General features: G+C 38.6%; 1 protein-coding gene and 1 long non-coding RNA gene across 2 annotated transcripts; both read right to left on the bottom strand.

Annotated features, from left to right (window-relative positions):
* Positions 1 to 14895: 14895 nt before the first annotated feature.
* Positions 14896 to 17161, bottom strand: LOC125999341 (uncharacterized). Its single transcript, XR_007492101.1, has 2 exons — positions 16558 to 17161; positions 14896 to 16363 (listed from the first exon to the last, which is right to left on the bottom strand). It is a non-coding gene; the product is annotated as an uncharacterized LOC125999341 (long non-coding RNA).
* A 106-nt stretch (positions 17162 to 17267) lies between these two features.
* On the bottom strand, positions 17268 to 18061 carry KANTR (KANTR integral membrane protein). Its single transcript, XM_049767391.1, has one exon. The coding sequence runs from the start codon at positions 17784 to 17786 to the stop codon at positions 17556 to 17558; it is 231 nt and encodes a 76-aa protein (XP_049623348.1). The 5' UTR covers positions 17787 to 18061; the 3' UTR covers positions 17268 to 17555.
* Positions 18062 to 18070: the final 9 nt, after the last annotated feature.

Below are 18070 nucleotides of genomic sequence, written 5' to 3'. Positions count from 1 at the left end.
AATAACTGTCAGGTTCAGTGAGAGGCCAGTAATACTACCTTTACCTCATGTAAAGCCATATATATATAAAATACCAGAGCATGAGAAATGGGAGAGTAATGTATTACGGAAGAAATTACAAAAGGCATCTTTCTGAAAAAAAATCTGGCCTTTTCAGCCAGATAGTGGAAGGAAATTTCTCCTGAGAAATCAACTAAGCCTCTTTGAAGAGCCTATGAGTGGCAAAATGGATTTAATATATATATAGCATATTTTAGCATATATAGCATATTATATATTATATATAGCATATTTTAGCATATATAGCAATATATATAGCATATTTTCTTTAGCCATTCATCTATTGAAGAGTCTGACTATTGTAAATAATGCAGCAATAAATATAAGCACGAGAAAGGGATTTTTGTATGATGTTTTTTAGTTCCTAGGGTATATCATAGGATTCTCTGGATATTATTACCTTACTATCTCTTGTTTTTCTTATATCCCACAGATGAGTGAGATTTTCTATGTTAATACCTTTTCCTATAGCTTATTTCACTCAGCACAAAAATATACATGCTAATAAGGAAATTTCATGACTTCATTTTTCCTAATGGTTTCATAGTACCTTGTGTAGCTGTACCACATTTTCTTTAGCCACTCATCTGTTATCCAGCATCTGTGTTCTTTCCAGATTCTGGCTATTTTAAATAGTGCTGCACAGAATGTCGGAGTTCAGAGGGCATTTTTGTATTGTATTTTTTCCTAGGGTATATCTCTAGGTGTAGTATTGCTGGATCATACGAAAGCTTTTTGAGAAATGACCAGAAAATACGCCTGCCCAGTGGGGCCCAACTGTGAAAACCTGTGAGTTCTACCTGTGTATGTCTGTCTACTGTCCTCTTGCGTGAAACCCTTGGGAGTGGGGCGAAAGACGCTCCAGAAAACTTGCTCTCCCAGAGGCCATCTTCTGGGCGGGATGCCAGAACAGAAAAACCGGCAGCTTTTGCAGCAGCCGGGTCCCCTGTTTGTGACATCAGGCGGGGAAAATCCACGAAAATACGCCTGCCCAGTGGAGCCCAACTGTGAAAACCTGTGAGTTCTACCTGTGTATGTCTGTCTACTGTCCTCTTGCGTGAAACCCTTGGGAGTGGGGCGAAAGACGCTCCAGCAGAGCACTCTGGCTTCGCTTCGCTACGCGGCCGTGCGCTCTTTCTAAGAAAAGAACACCATCGCAAGAAGAAAAAGTCACACTAAGAACTGTGCTATATCACAGAAGCAAGCATTTCTCTCCGGACTGTCTTCTCTGTTGCATGCTCGGGCCTAAGATTTGATCCTATGTGAGGCTTCATCCACGGAGGACTCCCCTCCCTTAGAGGCAAGTCGGCCCATCCAGAAAGGGCAGAGCCAGAGGAGTGTGCTGCCTGCATCATATAGCCAATGAATACCACCACAACACGTAGGAAAACCCACAATACAAATGTGACAATGGGGAAACAACACAGGCCAGCATCAGACATAGAGAATGAAGATGACAATTCTGATGACCAGATAATGACCAACCAACTAATCAACCTCTCAGATAAGGACTTTAGACTAGCAATATGGAAGATCCTCAAAGAACTCAAAGAAACCATGGATCGAGTTGAACAGAACACTAATAAGAACCAAGAAAATGTGAAGACAGAAATCACAAAACTCCAAACTGAGAAATGACCATACTTTTTCCTTAAGAGGTTGGATTAGTCTGAATTCCCAACAGCAATGAATGAGAGTCTTTTTCTCCCTGCATCCAAGCCACAACTGGTTGTTCTTGGTTTATTTGTTTGATTTGTTTTGTTTTGTGATGTGTGCTAGATTCTGTGTTATGAGATGATATCTCATTTTTGTTTTGATTTTCATCTCCTTGGTGATTAGTGATGATGAGCAGTTTTCATGTGTCTTTAGGACCATCTGTATTTCTTCTTTTAGGAAGTGTCTGTTCATTTATTCTCCCCATTTTCTGATGGAGTTAGATGTTATTTCTTGTAAAGTTCAATCAGTGATTGGATATCTTAGATACTTATTCTTTATCTGATGGGTATTGGGTGAAAAGTTTCTCCAATTTCGTAGATAGCCTTTGTATTCTAGTCACAGTCAGGGACAGAAGCTTCTTAATTTAATGTAGTCCTATTTGTTTTTAATCCACTTGTTTGGCTTGTGGTGTTTTATTCTTGAAGACGCCTTTATCTTGAATGTCATGGAGTGTCATGCCTACATTTTCCTCTATGTACTTTGTGTTTTCAGGTGTTATATAAAGGTCTTTATTCCATTTTGAGTTGACCTTTGTGCAAAGTGTTAAGGAGAAGTCTGAGTTCATTATATTGCAAGTAGTAGTCCAGGTTTCCTAGCCACTTGTTGAATAGGCTTTCCTTGTTCCTCTTTGTGTTTCTTGCTCCTTCATCAAAAATTAATTGTTCATAAACATGTGAGTAAATCTCTAGATAGTCAAATTTATTCCATTGATCTAAGTGTCTGCCTTTATCCCAATACTATGCTATTTTATTGATTACTGAATTATAGTACAGTTTAAAGTTGGAAAAAGTGATTCCTCTTACCTTTTCCATCAAATTGCTTTAGCTATTAGTGGACATTTATTTATCTATATAAATTTCAGAAGTGCCTGATCCACTTTTTTGAAAATGTCGTAGCAGGAACTAGAGCCGTGGTGCAGTGGTAGGGGATTTGCCTTGCACTTGGCTAACCTAGGACGAACCTCAGTTAAATCCCCCAGGATCCCATATGGTCCTCCAAGCCAGGAGCAATTTCTGAGGGCATAGCCAGAAGTAACACCTGAGCGTCACTGGATGTGGCCCCAAAATTTAAAAAATATGGCAATTTTTATAGTGATTGCTTAATTTTGTACAATGCTTTAGGAAGTATTGGCATTTTTTATAACTTTATTGATTGATTGATAGGTTTTTGGGCCACATTCAGCGGCACTTGGGTTACTCCTGGATCTGCACTCAGGAACCACCCCTGGCAGGCTGGGGGACCATATGGAATGCCAGAAATTGAACTGGGTCTCTCTAAGGTTGGCCACATGCAAGGCTCTACCAGTGTGCTATGTTTCTGACCCCAGTGTTGGCATTTTGATTATGTTAGTCCTCACAATCTATGAGAAGTGTATATGTCTACATTTCCTTGTGTCCTATTTTATTTCTTGAAGCAGTTTTATGTAGTTTTCTTTGTATAGACCTTTCACTTCTTTAGTTAAGTTGACTCCAGTTTAATTAATTTTCTGAGGCACAATAGTGAATGGAATTTTTTATATATCTTTTTTTCCTTTCATTATTTTTGTATAGAATAACCATACATTTTTGCATATCAATTTTGAACCAGGACTCTTAACTATACAAGTCTATTGTTTCTAGAAGCTTTAATTGGAGTCTTTAAAATATTCTAGAAGCAGTTTAATTTCATCTGCAAAAAGAGAGAATTTCACTTCTTTCTTTCCTATGTGTATGTCCTTGATTATAAACGGTGAAACTTTTTCACACTTTAGCTATTGTTGGTATCAGATTCTTATATTTAAAGATTATAGATTCTATGCATTTCTTTCATCAATGTCAGGCTAATGTGGAGCATCCTCTAGTTTCAGCATACCATTAAATGCAGAGCCATCTGCCCTGCAAGCAGGCTGTTGCTGAGTCGTCTGGGTGTTGAGAGCTCTCTTTGGAGCAAGTCAATGCCAAAGCAATGGTAGGTCTTCCCTGGTAGAAGCTTGGATCCTGGTAATGTTATAGACAACTGTGATTGTTTCCATAGATGGTATCCATTGTTCAGGTGTGTGTGGGTGATGCCCATTCTTCTGAGGCCTAAGCCAAATCATTATGCCAATGTTCAGGGTATAAGGCCCAATTGCATTACCAAATTTGTGTTTCTATCTCTATTAGATAAGAACTTGTTTGCATATGTATTATTTTTCCATTTTAATGTGTCTATGCAAAAGAGAAGCAATGCCACAAGATATTGTTGGTGCATCTGTGGGCCGACAAATAAAGTCTAACATTCCCCGTAACTTGGTTCAAACATTAATTCTATACAGAGATACTCTTCTACCAGTATTGTTTATAAAACAGATCTCAAAGGGGGAAAATCAAACAATCAACTAACAAAACCAGTGGACAAAATAGTCACTATATGAGGATATTCAAAAAGAGTTATAGATGTTAAGGGAATACATATGAGATAAACAAAGGAGATACACGTGTCCATTTTATGTTTTAGAAATAGTCAAGAGGGAGGGTGTTGTTTCCAAGACACCACTTTGGTTTGTGGTTGGACAAGCAAAGAGCACATGGAGCCATGTCATCCTCGTGTTGCCTGCTGAAGCTTCTGACTCCTCGAGGGCGTTTGCTTCCTAATTGCTGGAAGCTGGAAGATCACCAGTCCCCTCCCCGCCCCCTGAAAAATGGGGAAGGAGAGAAAAGGCTGTGCGGGTGCAGCCGAGACTGCATTTTCCCCTAAGCTAGGCCAAAAAGCCTACTGCATGGAGCCATAACAAGCTTTTTAGCCCTATTATTTCAGTTTGAAGTTTTTTCATTTCTGCTTTTATATCTTTTTGAGTCTTGTTTGTGGTTTGTTCAGTTTGTTTCATTCTTTCTTTGAGTTCTTTGAGCATTCTCCATATTTCTTCTCTAAAGTCTTTATCTGAAGGATTTATAAGTGGTTTTTATAATTTTTGTTTCACTAAAGCTACCATCTTCCTTCTCTAAGCATGGAGGAAGTCTGCATTGTTCCCCCATTGCCATGCTTGTAGTGCAGTGTATTCTACATGCAGCCACGGAGCAAAGCAGATCAGCCACGTGCTTCTCTGCCTCTGTTCTCAGGGTGAGACAGCTCACCTAGCTGGTGACAGAGACCTGTCACAAATGGAATATATGCCTTTGTGATGGAGCTAAAACTAAGCTTAATAACCTAGGTTATTCTGGAAGGAGGGTTGAGGTTTAGTTATCTTATGAACTTTTGATAAGGCAAGGGGCATTTTTGGACCCTGTTCTATAAGCAGGCAACTTTACCCTATGTTTTTTTGGGACTGGTCAGAGAGATTACATTGTGTACCTGGAGAAGGCTGACATAGATGGAGAATTTAAGGGAAGTTTTACAAAAATCTTTTAGGCTGCTTCTGAGCCATATTTATGGGGAAACATTTATGGGGAATTTATGGGGAAACATATAAGAAGGCAGATGAAAAGCAATGAAATACAACAGCTCCTAAAAAAGACATTAGTTTTTGAAAATGCCAATGAAGAAGATAAGATAGACAGGCTATTATATGTCTCATTAGAGAAAGATGTCATGGGATTGCTATAGGTTCATTCGATTTCAGGGCTCATATGAATCCTAAGCAGACAGCTTTAGCATCTACTTCATAAAGAGGCAAACCCTGGGGAACCAGAATGGATCCAGATATTCTGTTAGAGGGTACAGTGGGCCCAATCTAAGGAGACAAACTGTACTTTGTCCAAGGTGTGGCAAAGGATTTTATGGGTACAGAGATTGTTTTTCATCTTCTTATCATGTCTCGAGTAACTGGGGAAAAGATCCAAGCCCATTTTCACGAGTTCATGTCACATGCTTTGACTCTGGCAAACTGGGACATTTCCACAGAAACTGCAGAATTCCTCCCAGATGTGCCCCCTTGAGGCCAAGGTCCAGTTTCAAGAAACTGGGTCAGAGGCTGATCCCAGGCCCCACAAAATCAGGGACCGTTTTTATCAACAATTCAGCTTCCCAACCTGAGCCAAGAGAGCTGCAATCTATAGACACCTTAAAGCCTGCTACTTTAGGAAGCTGCACTTTGGATATTACCTGCCCCGAAGAAAATGTCAAAAATACCAAACAAGTTCCCTTACAAGTTAAGATCTGGCATAAAAGGGCTGATTCCTTTAGAAACTGTGGGCTTGATAATGGGGGAGAAGTAGTCTGACTATTAAAGGTATTTCTGTTTATTTGGGAATTATAGGATCTAACCATGTGGGAGAAATAATAGTTTTTATTTTCTGTCCCTTAGTTTGGACTTTTAAAATTAAAACATAGCTCAAATTTTATTACTTCATTATGTTATGCCTGGATGATCAGACCACCTCAGGGTAGGAAGATTTGGAAGTACAAATCCTGATGCCTCTGTTAACTCTTTAATCACCTTTACTGCTAAGTTAAAAGAACACCCATTATTTTATAATTTAATTGTGGTAGAAGTTAGTTACAATTTTCTCATAATAACATTTGAGGCACATAGTGACAATAAGTGAGGGGCATTCCCACCACCAGTGTTGTGCTTTCTCCACCCCAGTACCCAGCATGCATCTCACATCTCCCTCCTTTACCCCTGTAATACTAGTGCAACTGTTCCCCCCTTGTACAGCTTGTTGTAGATTGGGTATAGATTCTGTTTTCATTGACTTTAGATTTGGTATTCATGTCTGATCAGTTTTTATTTCCACCATCTGGGGGAAGAAAGAAAAAAGAAAAATAGGAAAAAGTCAAACAAAAAAGAGAAAAACTAGGAGGAGTTCGTCTAGGTGTTATAAATATCCATTTAGAAGAAGGAAGGGAAAGGAAGAAGAAAAAGGTAGTAAAACAAGACCAACCAGAAATAAAAAAATAAGGGAGTATTAACAAGATTACAAAAAGAATAAACACAGAGGGCCCGGAGAGATAGCACAGCGGCGTTTGCCTTGCAAGCAGCCGATATAGGACCAAAGGTGGTTGGTTCGAATCCCGGTGTCCCATGTGGTCCCCCATGCCTGCCAGGAGCTATTTTTGAGCAGACAGCCAGGAGTAACCTGGCATTGCCGGGTGTGGCCCCAAAACCAAAAACCAAAAAAAAAAAAAAAAAAACAATAAACACAGAATAAGCCAAAAATCAAAACCATCAGCTATGGAAAAAGAAAAAAAAGAAAATAAAAAAGAAAGAAAAAATGAGGAAGAAAAGAACCAGACCAGCAACTTTTTTTTAAAAGGGGGTCTTCTTCTTCTTCTTCTTCTTCTTCTTCTTCTTCTTCTTCTTCTTCTTCTTCTTCTTCCTTCTTCTTCTTCTTCTTCTTCTTCTTCTTCTTCTTCTTCTTCTTCTTCTTCTTCTTCTTCTTCTTCTTCCTTCTTCTTCTTCTTCTTCTTCTTTCTTCTTCTTCTTCTTCTTCTTCTTCTTCTTCTTCTTCTTCTTCTTCTTCTTCTTCTTCTTCCTTCTTCCTTCCTCCTCCTCCTCCCCCCTCCTCCTCCTCCTTCTTCTTTTTCTTCTTCCTCTTCCTTCTTCTTCCTTCCTCCTCCTCCTCCCCCCTCCTCCCCCCTCCTCCTCCTCCTCCTCCTTCTCCTCCTCCTCCTCCTCCTTCTTCTTCTTCTTCTTCTTCTTCTTCTCGTTCTCCTTATCCTCCTCCTCCTCCTCTTCCTCCTCCTCCTCCTCCTCCTCCTCCTCCTTCTTCTTCTTTTTTTGCATAGGCACGGTAAATATAGAGAAAATTCTTGGAAATTCCCTTGACCTAAGAGATACAGGGTTTCCCCACCCTTGTAGCATACTGCCACAGGAACAATTACCGGCTTCATGCTCACTCATTTGCATACCCAAGGTCTTTTTATGGTGCCAGGAAACTTTCCACCCAGATGTGGGTGATTATATCCCATCTCTGTAGCAGGATATTTTGTTATCTGTGTAGGTCATAGGGTGAAGGCTAGGAGAGAGTTTTTCATTATGGTTCTAGGAGTTCTGTTCCATCTCTTGTTGTAATCAGTCTTCTGTAATTAGTGGTCATGGTTTTTGTTCAGAACCTAGAACAGAGTCTAGGGTATAGTCTTTCAGCATAGTTCCAGAAGTTCTGCTCAGTTGCAGTTGTCAAAGTTAGACCTCTGGAATTAGAGATCTTGGTTTTGTACAAATCCTAGGCCAAGTCCTAGGCTAGGAACTTCCTCATTAGTCCCTTGATAGGAGGAACACTCAATTTTTAAAAAATTATTTTATTGAAACCATTGAGATCTAAAATGTCCTTCATAGTTGAATTTCAGATATACAGCAAATTAGGGTTATTTCCAAGACCAGTCTTGACCTCCCTCCACCAGTGGTCCCAGAGTACATCCTATACCACAACATTTTGCCCCTTGACCTGCCAGTATAACAGGCCTATTTAAATTTATATTGTTAAAGTTTCAGTCTCTTAATTCTATTGTTGTTTAATTTGGCTTGTACATTTAGTTATGTCTATTTGAAAAAGTTTTATTGATACAATTTTGAATTACAAGTTTTTCACAGTTGTATTTCAGGCATTTAATGACAGTATATCAGGGCCATTCCCACCACCAGTGTTGACCTCCCTCCACCATTGTTCCAGCATGCATCCCATACCTCCACCCCTAGCTCATAGGACTACCAGTGTAACATGTCCATTTTGTGTTTTAGCTTGTTATAGTTTGGGTCTCTTGATACTATTGTCATTGACTTTGGCTTGGGTATTTATATATGACTATTTTTTCCACTCAATGCTCCTGAGACTGCTTGGCCCATGGGCCCCATCCACTTTTTTCTTTTCTCAATTTGTAGGAAGACACAGAAATATGAAATAGAACAAAGTGATTCAAGTTCTATGGTTCTATGTAAAAGATAGGATCACCTATCTAGAATATAAATAAAATTAAAAGAAGAAAAAATAAGGGGATGGGGCAGATGTGGCTTTTTTTTTTGCATAGGCACAACAAACATTGGAGAAAAGTAGAAAGGAAGTTCAATTGGCCAAGCGATACAGAGTGTCTCCACCCATGAAGCATACTGTCAAAAGACCAAGTACAATCTCTGGGCATGTTGGTTAAGAACACCCAATTTTAACCCTTGAAATTCATGACAAGAAATTTGAAGGCATTTGAAGAAATACCTTAGGTACAGAGATATCCATGATATCTTTACAACACTGACTTTGTAATTGGGCCTTGCCAGATATACAATATGGCTTGAATAAATAGGTGGTGTTTTTTCTTTATCATTTCTTCCACAGAGCTCAAAGTTTTTAAAATGCATAGGACAGAGGGCCAACAAGCTTATTTTTTGCTATGTGTTGTTCCAATTTTCTTGAACCTCTGGGCATGACATGCATAGACAGTAGGGGTCGGAATACCACATCTCTCACCCAATCCCCTCCAAAATTACTAGCTCACATGGTTAATCTCACCCACCCCCTCCTTCATTCCAACTCAGAGATTTTGCCTTTTTAATTGGAACTATTGGGGTTCAACACCCAGCACCCATTCCAATTCATGAAAATCAAATGTTCCACTTGGATTACCTAATGGCCCATAAATAATACGTAATTATAGGCAATATAAGACTTAGCTCACAAATAGCTAAAATTAAGACACATTGAAACATTATTTTCTGACTGGAATTTTTAGTTTTGTCTACCAGAAGAAGTCGGGTAGATGGCGGCTATTATCTGAGTTACAAGCTGTCAAATGATCATTGCGGGGTCCTGTAAGCCCCCCGGGGGGGCCCGGCCAGCGGGAATCGGCTGGGAGGCTCTCGGACGGCCGCACCTTTATTTGGCTGGGTCAGAAGAATAACCACACCTGTAAAAAATCTGAGAGAGGTTAGTAATAATGACCTCAGGCGATATAACCGGTCTAAGGTGGTCTTTATTGGGGTCCAGCATCTCTTATATAGAGGAGGAGAAAGGGGCAGGAAGAAAGACGGTGTCAATCATACATTTTGGCGCGAAAGCCATGAGACAAAGGCAGTAAATCGTCTTCCAGAGGGGAGGGAGAAGGAGTGACAATTTTACAATCATTCCCAAGTCAGCAGCTTTCAAGGGATTGCCCTATGACCCTAAAATAGGGTCTGCATCTCACTATCCGGAACTTTCAGCAGTTTGTGATGGGGCAAGCTTTGTTGCATAGTCATTAACTCCGGAATGAAGTTAAAGGGAGTAGCCTAAATCTGGGAATGGTATCGGGGTGTTTGCTTTCTCTCCGGGGCTTCAAAGAGAATATCCTGCAGCTGTAAATACCTTTCCTGTTAGCTCAAGGGCTCACAGCAAAGCCTGCACGTAGGCAGCTTTTAGATGAAAAAGGCTGCATAAAGACAGAAGACAGAAAAATTGATCTCTGACAGGAAACTGTCTCCAACAGATCATAGTTCACATGGGAACATTACAGACAGCCTTCCGTCACCAGTAGGGATAACAAAAGACTGGCCTTTGATAGTAATTGACTTAAAAGACTATTTGTATAACATTTCAATTCACCCAAAACTCAAGCAGGGGTCTCAAACTCGTGGCCTGCGAGTTGTTGCTGCCCTCCGTACAACATTTTGTGGCCAGCCTTCAAATATGCGACTTTTATTCAGTAAGCAAATAATAGTGAATACTGCGATATTTGAAGGCCAGCCGTGGGCCACAAAATGTTGTACGGAGGGCCCCAACAACTCGCAGGCTGCGAGTTTGAGACCTCTGATAGTGTTTTGCCTTTTCAGTTCCTTCTCTCAAAAACAGAGGTTCCGTGCAGTGGTTTCAATGGACTGTTTTACCTCAGGGTATGGTGAACTCACCCACAATGTATCAATTTTTTGCTGATGTGGTAATACGCTCTGCTTGTACAAAGTCTCCCCTTCTTATATTATTCACTATATTGAATGATATATTGCCTGCTCCATGAATAGATAATACAATATTTGGATGAATATGTCATCTCTTGCTTGCTGGTTTAAAAATAGCCACAGAAAGAATTCAGACTTTGCCTCCATTTCAATGTTCAGATTTTATGTTAGAGAGCAGATTAGTATGCCCACAGAAGATTTTTATCAGAAAATCTAGAACTCTCAATGATTTTCAAAAACTCTTATGTGACATGGAGGTGCAGAGATAGCATGGAAGTAGGGCATTTGCCTTGCATGCAGAAGGACTGTGGTTCAAATCCCGACATCCGATATGGTCCCCTGAGCCTGCCAGGAGTGATTTCTGAGCGTTGAGCCAGGAGTGACTCCTGAGCACCGCTGGGTGTGACTGAAAAACCAAAACACTCTTATGTGATATAAATTGGATCTGTCCATCCCTTGGGATTCCAAACTCTAAACTTAGCAATTTGTTTAGCACCCTGGAAGGAAATTTAGACTTAAATAGCTCCAGGTGTTTAACTCAAAAAGCCTAAAAGAAATCGGATTTCTTCATGAACCTGCTCCAAAATTCCTATTTTTCCTGGAGGAAAGGCATGTTTTATGCCTATAGAATAAGTGTGGTTAACCTTGATGGCGAACCTATGGCACGCGTGCCACAGATGGCAGGTGAAGACCTTGCAGCTGGCACATGGGAAAGGGTCCGCAATTAAGATATGTGGTGCAGTGGGAGGTGAGTGTGCCAGTGTCTTCTTTGTAGCTCATCTGGCAACAGGGCCGGACTGGCCATTGGGAAGACTGGGCATTGTGCGGCAGTTTGGGCACTCGGGCTCAAAAAGGTTAGCTATCACTGGTACTTTTCATTACACCTCTGTTTCCAAGAGGAGGTACAGCTTAGTTGACAGGGCCTTTAGAATAGTGTTATTTACACAACAAACAGCCTCGAATATTTGTGCCCTACATAGAGTTAATTGCTACTCTTATCAAATCAAGGCTCAGCGTGGTTTCTTTTTTAGGTTTTGATCCTGAAATAATAATCCTGCCAATTCCAAAAAGGAATTGGAATGCATATTACCTTCCAATGAGCCCCATTCAAAGAGCCTTATCAGATTTTTCAAGAGAGATTTCCTCCTTTTATCCTGATATAAAGGCCTGGGATTTTTTTTTTCAGAAAAATTCATTTTGTAATCTCTTCAGTTATCTGCTCCCCCCATACGTGATGCCCCTTTGTTTTAAATTGTATAATGACCATCAGGAAAAAGTGGTATCACTAGTTCCTCACTGACCACAACAGTGTCTACAAATTACAAGTATGTTCAACAGGTGGAACTTGCCACCTTAGTTCACCTACTCTTCCATGTCTCAGACCCATATAATGTGGTTAGTGATTCAGCATATGTGGTTGGCCTTTTCCCTGGTATTGTCACTGCTTCATTATATGTTCATAACCAGGTTGTTCAAAATTTACTTCAGGAATTACAAGCCCTTTTACAAAAGCATTTCAAGCCAATTTTCATTACTTATTTAAGGTCTCATTCTGCCTCCCCAGGGTCATTAGCTCAACGATATGAAACTGCTGACAGTTTAGCAATGCCAATATTTAAGTCACCTACAGAAGAACATGCAGCCCTCCATACAAACACCAGTCACCTTCACATGAACTATCACATTACGTGGAGGCAAGCCAGACAGATTGCTGATAAATGTACCATTTGTGCACCTTTTCATAAGAGAATGCATGCCATTCCCAGAGGTTTGCAGATGAATGATGGCAATGGATATTACATCTATTAACTTATTTCCAAACGAAGTATCTCCATGTGGCTGTGGACACATATTCTCATTTTATGTCATGGGCATTTTTCAATCCATATAAACAGTTAATGGCCCTGCTTATACCAGTAAAATTTTTCAATCATTTTGCAAAAAATGGCAAATCAAACATCCCCTACATTCCCTATAATCTTCAAGGACAAGTCATAGTTGAAAGAGCTCACAGAACTCTCAAAACTCAATTATTAAAATACAGGGAAAGGAGCATTTCATCAATGGACCATTTATCCTTTACATTGCTTTCACTAAACTTCTTGAATATACAGAAAAAACTTTAAAGAGGATGCACAGGTACAAAAAATTAATTCATATATTTGGGTAAAAATTGATAATAAATGGATTGATGGTAATCTCCTCATTCAAGGAGTAGTATATGCTTATGTTTCCACAGATGGCAGCCCTGCAAGAATTCTGGGTCTCACTACACCTTGTCAGAAGCAGGATTCTCACAAAGGATGAAACTCAGACACTGTTGCATGATAAGGAACCCTCCAAACCAAAGACTGCCTGCCTCCCCCCAGACTCAACATAGACTACTCGAGAGATAGAGAGTAGGAAACAAACTGCAATCTTAACAGGTAACAAGGCCAGTAAGTTAACAACTCACAATGAGGCAGAGACTACCACGATTGTAAATGACGAATTCCGAAATCAGTTCTGTAGCTGAGGGAACTCGTCCCGCTTTTATTGGACTTCACAATTTAGGAAACAGTTGTTACACAAATTCAATTTTACCATGTCTTTGTAATATTCCAAATTTGTCTCATTATTTTAACCAGACCATTGCAAGTAGGATATTAACAGATCAAGTCCATTAGGACAAAAAGAAAAAGTGGCAGAAAAATTTGGTAAAGTTATGAAAGCCTTATGTGCAGTACAACACAGGTATATCAACCCCAAAGACTTTAAGATAACAGTGAGAAGCTAACTGACAAGTTTTCAGAACACAGTCAACAAGATAACCATGAACTACTTCTATTTCTGATGAATGGTCTCCATGAAGACCTGAACAAAGCTGAGAGGCAGAAAAGACATAAAGAGGAAATAATGATCATCTTGTTGACTTAAAAGCTGCATAACAAGCTTGGCAGAGACATAAGAAGCTCAATGAGTCTATTATTGTTACACTTTTCCAAGGCCAGTTCAAGTCCACAGTTTGATGACCCACCTGTCACAAAGAATCTTGGACATTTATGATTTTTACACATTTATTTTTGCCTTTGAAATCTACAGATAAATGCATGTTGCAAGACTGCTTTAAGTTATTTTTCAAAGAAGAATAATTGAGACAATAGGTTTTGTTACAATCACTGTAACACACAGCAGGATTCTTTTAAAAGAACAGAAATATGGAAACTACCACATGTGCTTCTAATAATCTGATGACATCAAAAGGATGAAAAAATTTAGCCTACATAGACTTCCCTTTAGAAAACCTTGACTTGTCACAGTACACTATGGAATCTAAAAATGACCCTGAAGAATACAATTTACTCTATTTTGAACCAATATGGTGAAATGGAAAAGGGTCATTGTACAGTCTATTGTAAAAATACAGCAAGGCAATATTAGCTTAAATTTGATAATCAAGAAGTTTCAGAAATCTCCACCTCATCTGTGAAATCACCAGCAGCTTATATATATTCTTTATAATTCAAAAAGACTTGCACCAATGAATACAGCTGCTTAGATTAACTGCTCTTTATAGATATCTATAATAATGTTCTAATGCTTTTACCCACGGAAACAGCTGCAGAACGCATTTAGAAGCCAGGGACTTCCACCACAGTGCTCACTATAGGAATGTTTTAGTTTTTTTTTTTTTGTTTGTTTTTTTGGGCCACACCCATTTGATGCTCAGGGGTTACTCCTGGCTAAGCGCTCAGAAATTGCCCCTGGCTTGTGGGGACCATATGGACGCCGGGGGATCGAACCGCAGTCCTTCCTTTTGCAAGGCAAACACTACCTCTAGCGCCACCTCACCGGCCCCTGTTTTAGTGTCTTAATTTTAATACTAATATGTTTAAAAAAACTTTTTAATAATTTTGTTCGTGATGTTCCTGGGAGAAATAGATTGGATGCCCTAGTTTCACATTACAGTGTTATATTCTGTTAGACTCTAATACAGTGCTCATTATAACAATGTCTTAACACATACGGAAACCATTATTTTTCTATTTGATTATGCCTGATAATATGATCTAATGTTTCTGTCCACAGAAATATTTGGAAAGGCATCTGCATGCCATAGACTCTTGCTACAGTGCTCATTCATTATGTCTTTGCAACTTATTTTCAATTAAAGCTAGTTTGCTATCATATTATAATGAATTTGTTCTTGGTTTGCCTTCAGGAAAGGAACCTGGATGCTCAAGACATGCTATACAATTCTTCATGGTGTAGACTCCTTTTATAATGCTCATTATCATATTACTTAGTATTCTAGACTTGGAAAATATGATTATTTTGGGGATGGTCTATGCACAATCTAACCTATAAAGTCAGTTTGATAACCACAACTTAATGAAGGCTGAAGGTGTACTCTGGATTTTATCCCCCTCAAACTATTTCAAAAGACTGAAGGGGGATATGTATATATTTTTGGTGAACTTCCTAAATATGTCTAATTCTTTATTGTGTACTTACATATGTAGATGTAATTTTTTCCCACTTTTTTGGTTTGTTTAGTAGAAAATTCTAGTAGAAATATATTTATTGAGTCTGTGTTTCTAGTAGAACCAGGTTATAGGGATTGTTTAGTTTGCTTGTTATTAACTTGTTATATCCATATATGCACCAATAGTTTTCTGTGGCATTGTTCCTTTTTTGCATAGGCACAATAAAATGGAAGAAATCTTAGGTATAGAGATAATTTCCTATTTAATAAGGATAGGAACTCTGAAATTTTTATTTTCCACCCTGAACATTTGTCATAGTGACTTCACTTAGGCTTCAGTTGCTTGGACATTAACCATTAACCCCTAAAGCTTGTGTCCCATATTTGGAATTATCATGGTTTCTGCACCATCACCCTGAATCAACCTTCTACCAGGGCAGCCCCTAATGTTTTTTTTGGCACTGATTTGTTCCAGAGTGGGCTCCTATGCCACCATAACAATGACTTGGAAACAAGCAATGCCTTGCTTTCAGGATGGGTTTCCTTGCCACATCACCAAATGATGATATGAAACTAGGAGACACTTCGTGACATCCTGACTTCAACATAGGATCAGTGCAAAAATCAAGATCTCTAAATATTCAAGTCTGACTCTGACAATTGGGATGAGGAGAAATTTTCCAGGGATCATGAAAAAAGACTTTGGGGTTAGACAAATTAATTTTCCCGGGAGCCTATATTTGGTCTTATGACAGGATGCTTCATGGGTAGGAATGCCCTGTTTTTAGGCCAAAGGTTTTTTCTTTCTACTTTCCCAACTTTTACTGTGCTTATGCAAAAATTGCCACAATTTTTATTTTTAGATAGGGTCTCCTGTCCTTTGCATAAACCTTAAAACACAAATTACTTTTTTATCTCATATTTTTTGTATTTTCTATAAAATTAAGAAGGGAGAGTTGTCATTGTAACCAGTTTGCACTCATATTCGGAATAATTCCTCTTTGCTGGTGTTTGTCATTGATGGACTGAAGTACCTGTGGATTCTTCCCTTATTCCTATCTGCTCTCCACCCAAGGGGGTGCTTTTTATCTTCCAAACACAGACCTTGGGTCTCATGGAGAAGCTGCTTGTGGTTTCAGTTGCCACGATTAGTCTGCCTGCTGATATATTTTGCTAGTGAGTGGAAAGCTTGTGGTGGAAGTTTCCTGAAACTATTTTATTCTCTTCAACCTTGTGTGTATTATTTCCAGTATCAGCATTTGCTTTCAGACCCACGCTCTTGGGATTGGGGCATGAGGCTTCCACTTCAAGATATCATCCCTTGGGCCCGGAGAGATAGCACAGAGGCGTTTGCCTTGCAAGCAGCCAATCCAGGACCAAAGGTGGTTGGTTCGAATCCCCGTGTCCCATACGGTCCCCCATGCCTGCCAGGAGCTATTTCTGAGCAGACAGCCAGGAGTAACCCCTGAGCAATGCCGGGTGTGGCCCAAAAACAAACAAAAAAGATATCATCCCTTTATCTGAATGCAAATATTTTCTCCCACTCAGCTGTCTTTTAATTTTAGCTAGTGTTTCTTTTGCCATAAAAAAATTTTTTTTTGGTTTGATGTAATCTCATTTAGTCAGGTTTGATTCTATAGTCCTTGTCATTGGCATCCTGTCAATGAAGACATCTTTGAGGTCTACATCTTGAAGTGTTCAGATTAGATTTTTAAAGGTCCATCTATATGCCATTTCTAAGAGATATAATTACAGCATAAAGAACATAAAACGTTGAAAAGTAAAATGATAGAAAATTATATACCACAGAACTCTTATTATATCATAACAAGAAAAAATATTTTGTTACTATATTAATGTGAGATAAAAATAGAATTTAACTTATCAGGAATATACAACACTTTAATTTGAATTTCTTAACAAAGTACCCTCAAAATATATAAAGTTAGAAAACTACAAGGAGAAACACAGACCTACCATCATGTTGAATTTATACACAAGCATCTTAGAATTATTAGTATCTAATAACCAAAACAAGCAATATATAAAAATTGGAGCAATAGTTATTAGCATACTAGATAAGACATCTGAGAAACTCTGTACTGAACAATTGGATAACATAAATATATCTTATAAAGCACATAGAAAACATTAAAAAATATTGATCACATACTAAGCCACAGAATGTTTCAAATCCCAATGGTTTTTAACACACTATATCCTTTAATCATAATGCTATCAAGATAACAGCAAGATACATTTAAAAATCTTCAAACATTTAGAAAAATTTTTGAGCATGCTTCTATATAATTCTAAGGTTAAAGAAGAAACTATGATGGAAATCATGAAGAACTTGTAATAAACAATAATAGAATATGATACCAGAATTTATAGAAAAGCAGTATTTAATGGTGAACTCATATTCTTAAATAAAATGCACAAATTGAAAAATAAGAAGGGTTAAAAAGTGATAAACATAGTGTCCAATTTCTGAAATCAGAAAAAGAGCAAAAGAATAAATCCAAAAAATGTGGAAGGAAGGAGATCAAAAAAGATAAGGGCAGAAATAAAAGAAATTGAGAACAAAGACAAAATAGAGAGAAGCAACAAGGCCAAAAGTTGGTTCTTTGAGAAAACTAATAAAATAGATAAGCCTCTGGTGAGATTGATCAAGAAAAACAATGAAAAGGCACAGATAACCAATATTAGCAATGAAAAAGGAGACATAACTGCAAAATATATACAGGAAATAACAAAAAAGAAAAAATTATGCTAATTAATTTGAGACTACAGACCAAATAAATAGCCCACTTGCTAAAAAGATGTAGCTCAAGAAGAAAAAAGAAATCTTCAATAGTTCTCTAACTACCAGAGGAACTGAAATAGTATTTTTGTGCAAAAACAAATGAGCAAAAAAACAGCAGAATTACAGGTAGGTGAAGAAATATTGTTTCCTTCTTTTCTGGAGGTGTCCACGTGTGACCTAAGGCAGTGGAGACCCTAGATCTCCT

This window comes from Suncus etruscus, chromosome X, assembly GCF_024139225.1.
Source record: "Suncus etruscus isolate mSunEtr1 chromosome X, mSunEtr1.pri.cur, whole genome shotgun sequence".
Taxonomy (NCBI): Eukaryota; Metazoa; Chordata; class Mammalia; order Eulipotyphla; family Soricidae; genus Suncus; species Suncus etruscus.
Note: the sequence above shows the minus strand (reverse complement) of the source record. Positions and strands in the feature narration are given on the sequence as shown.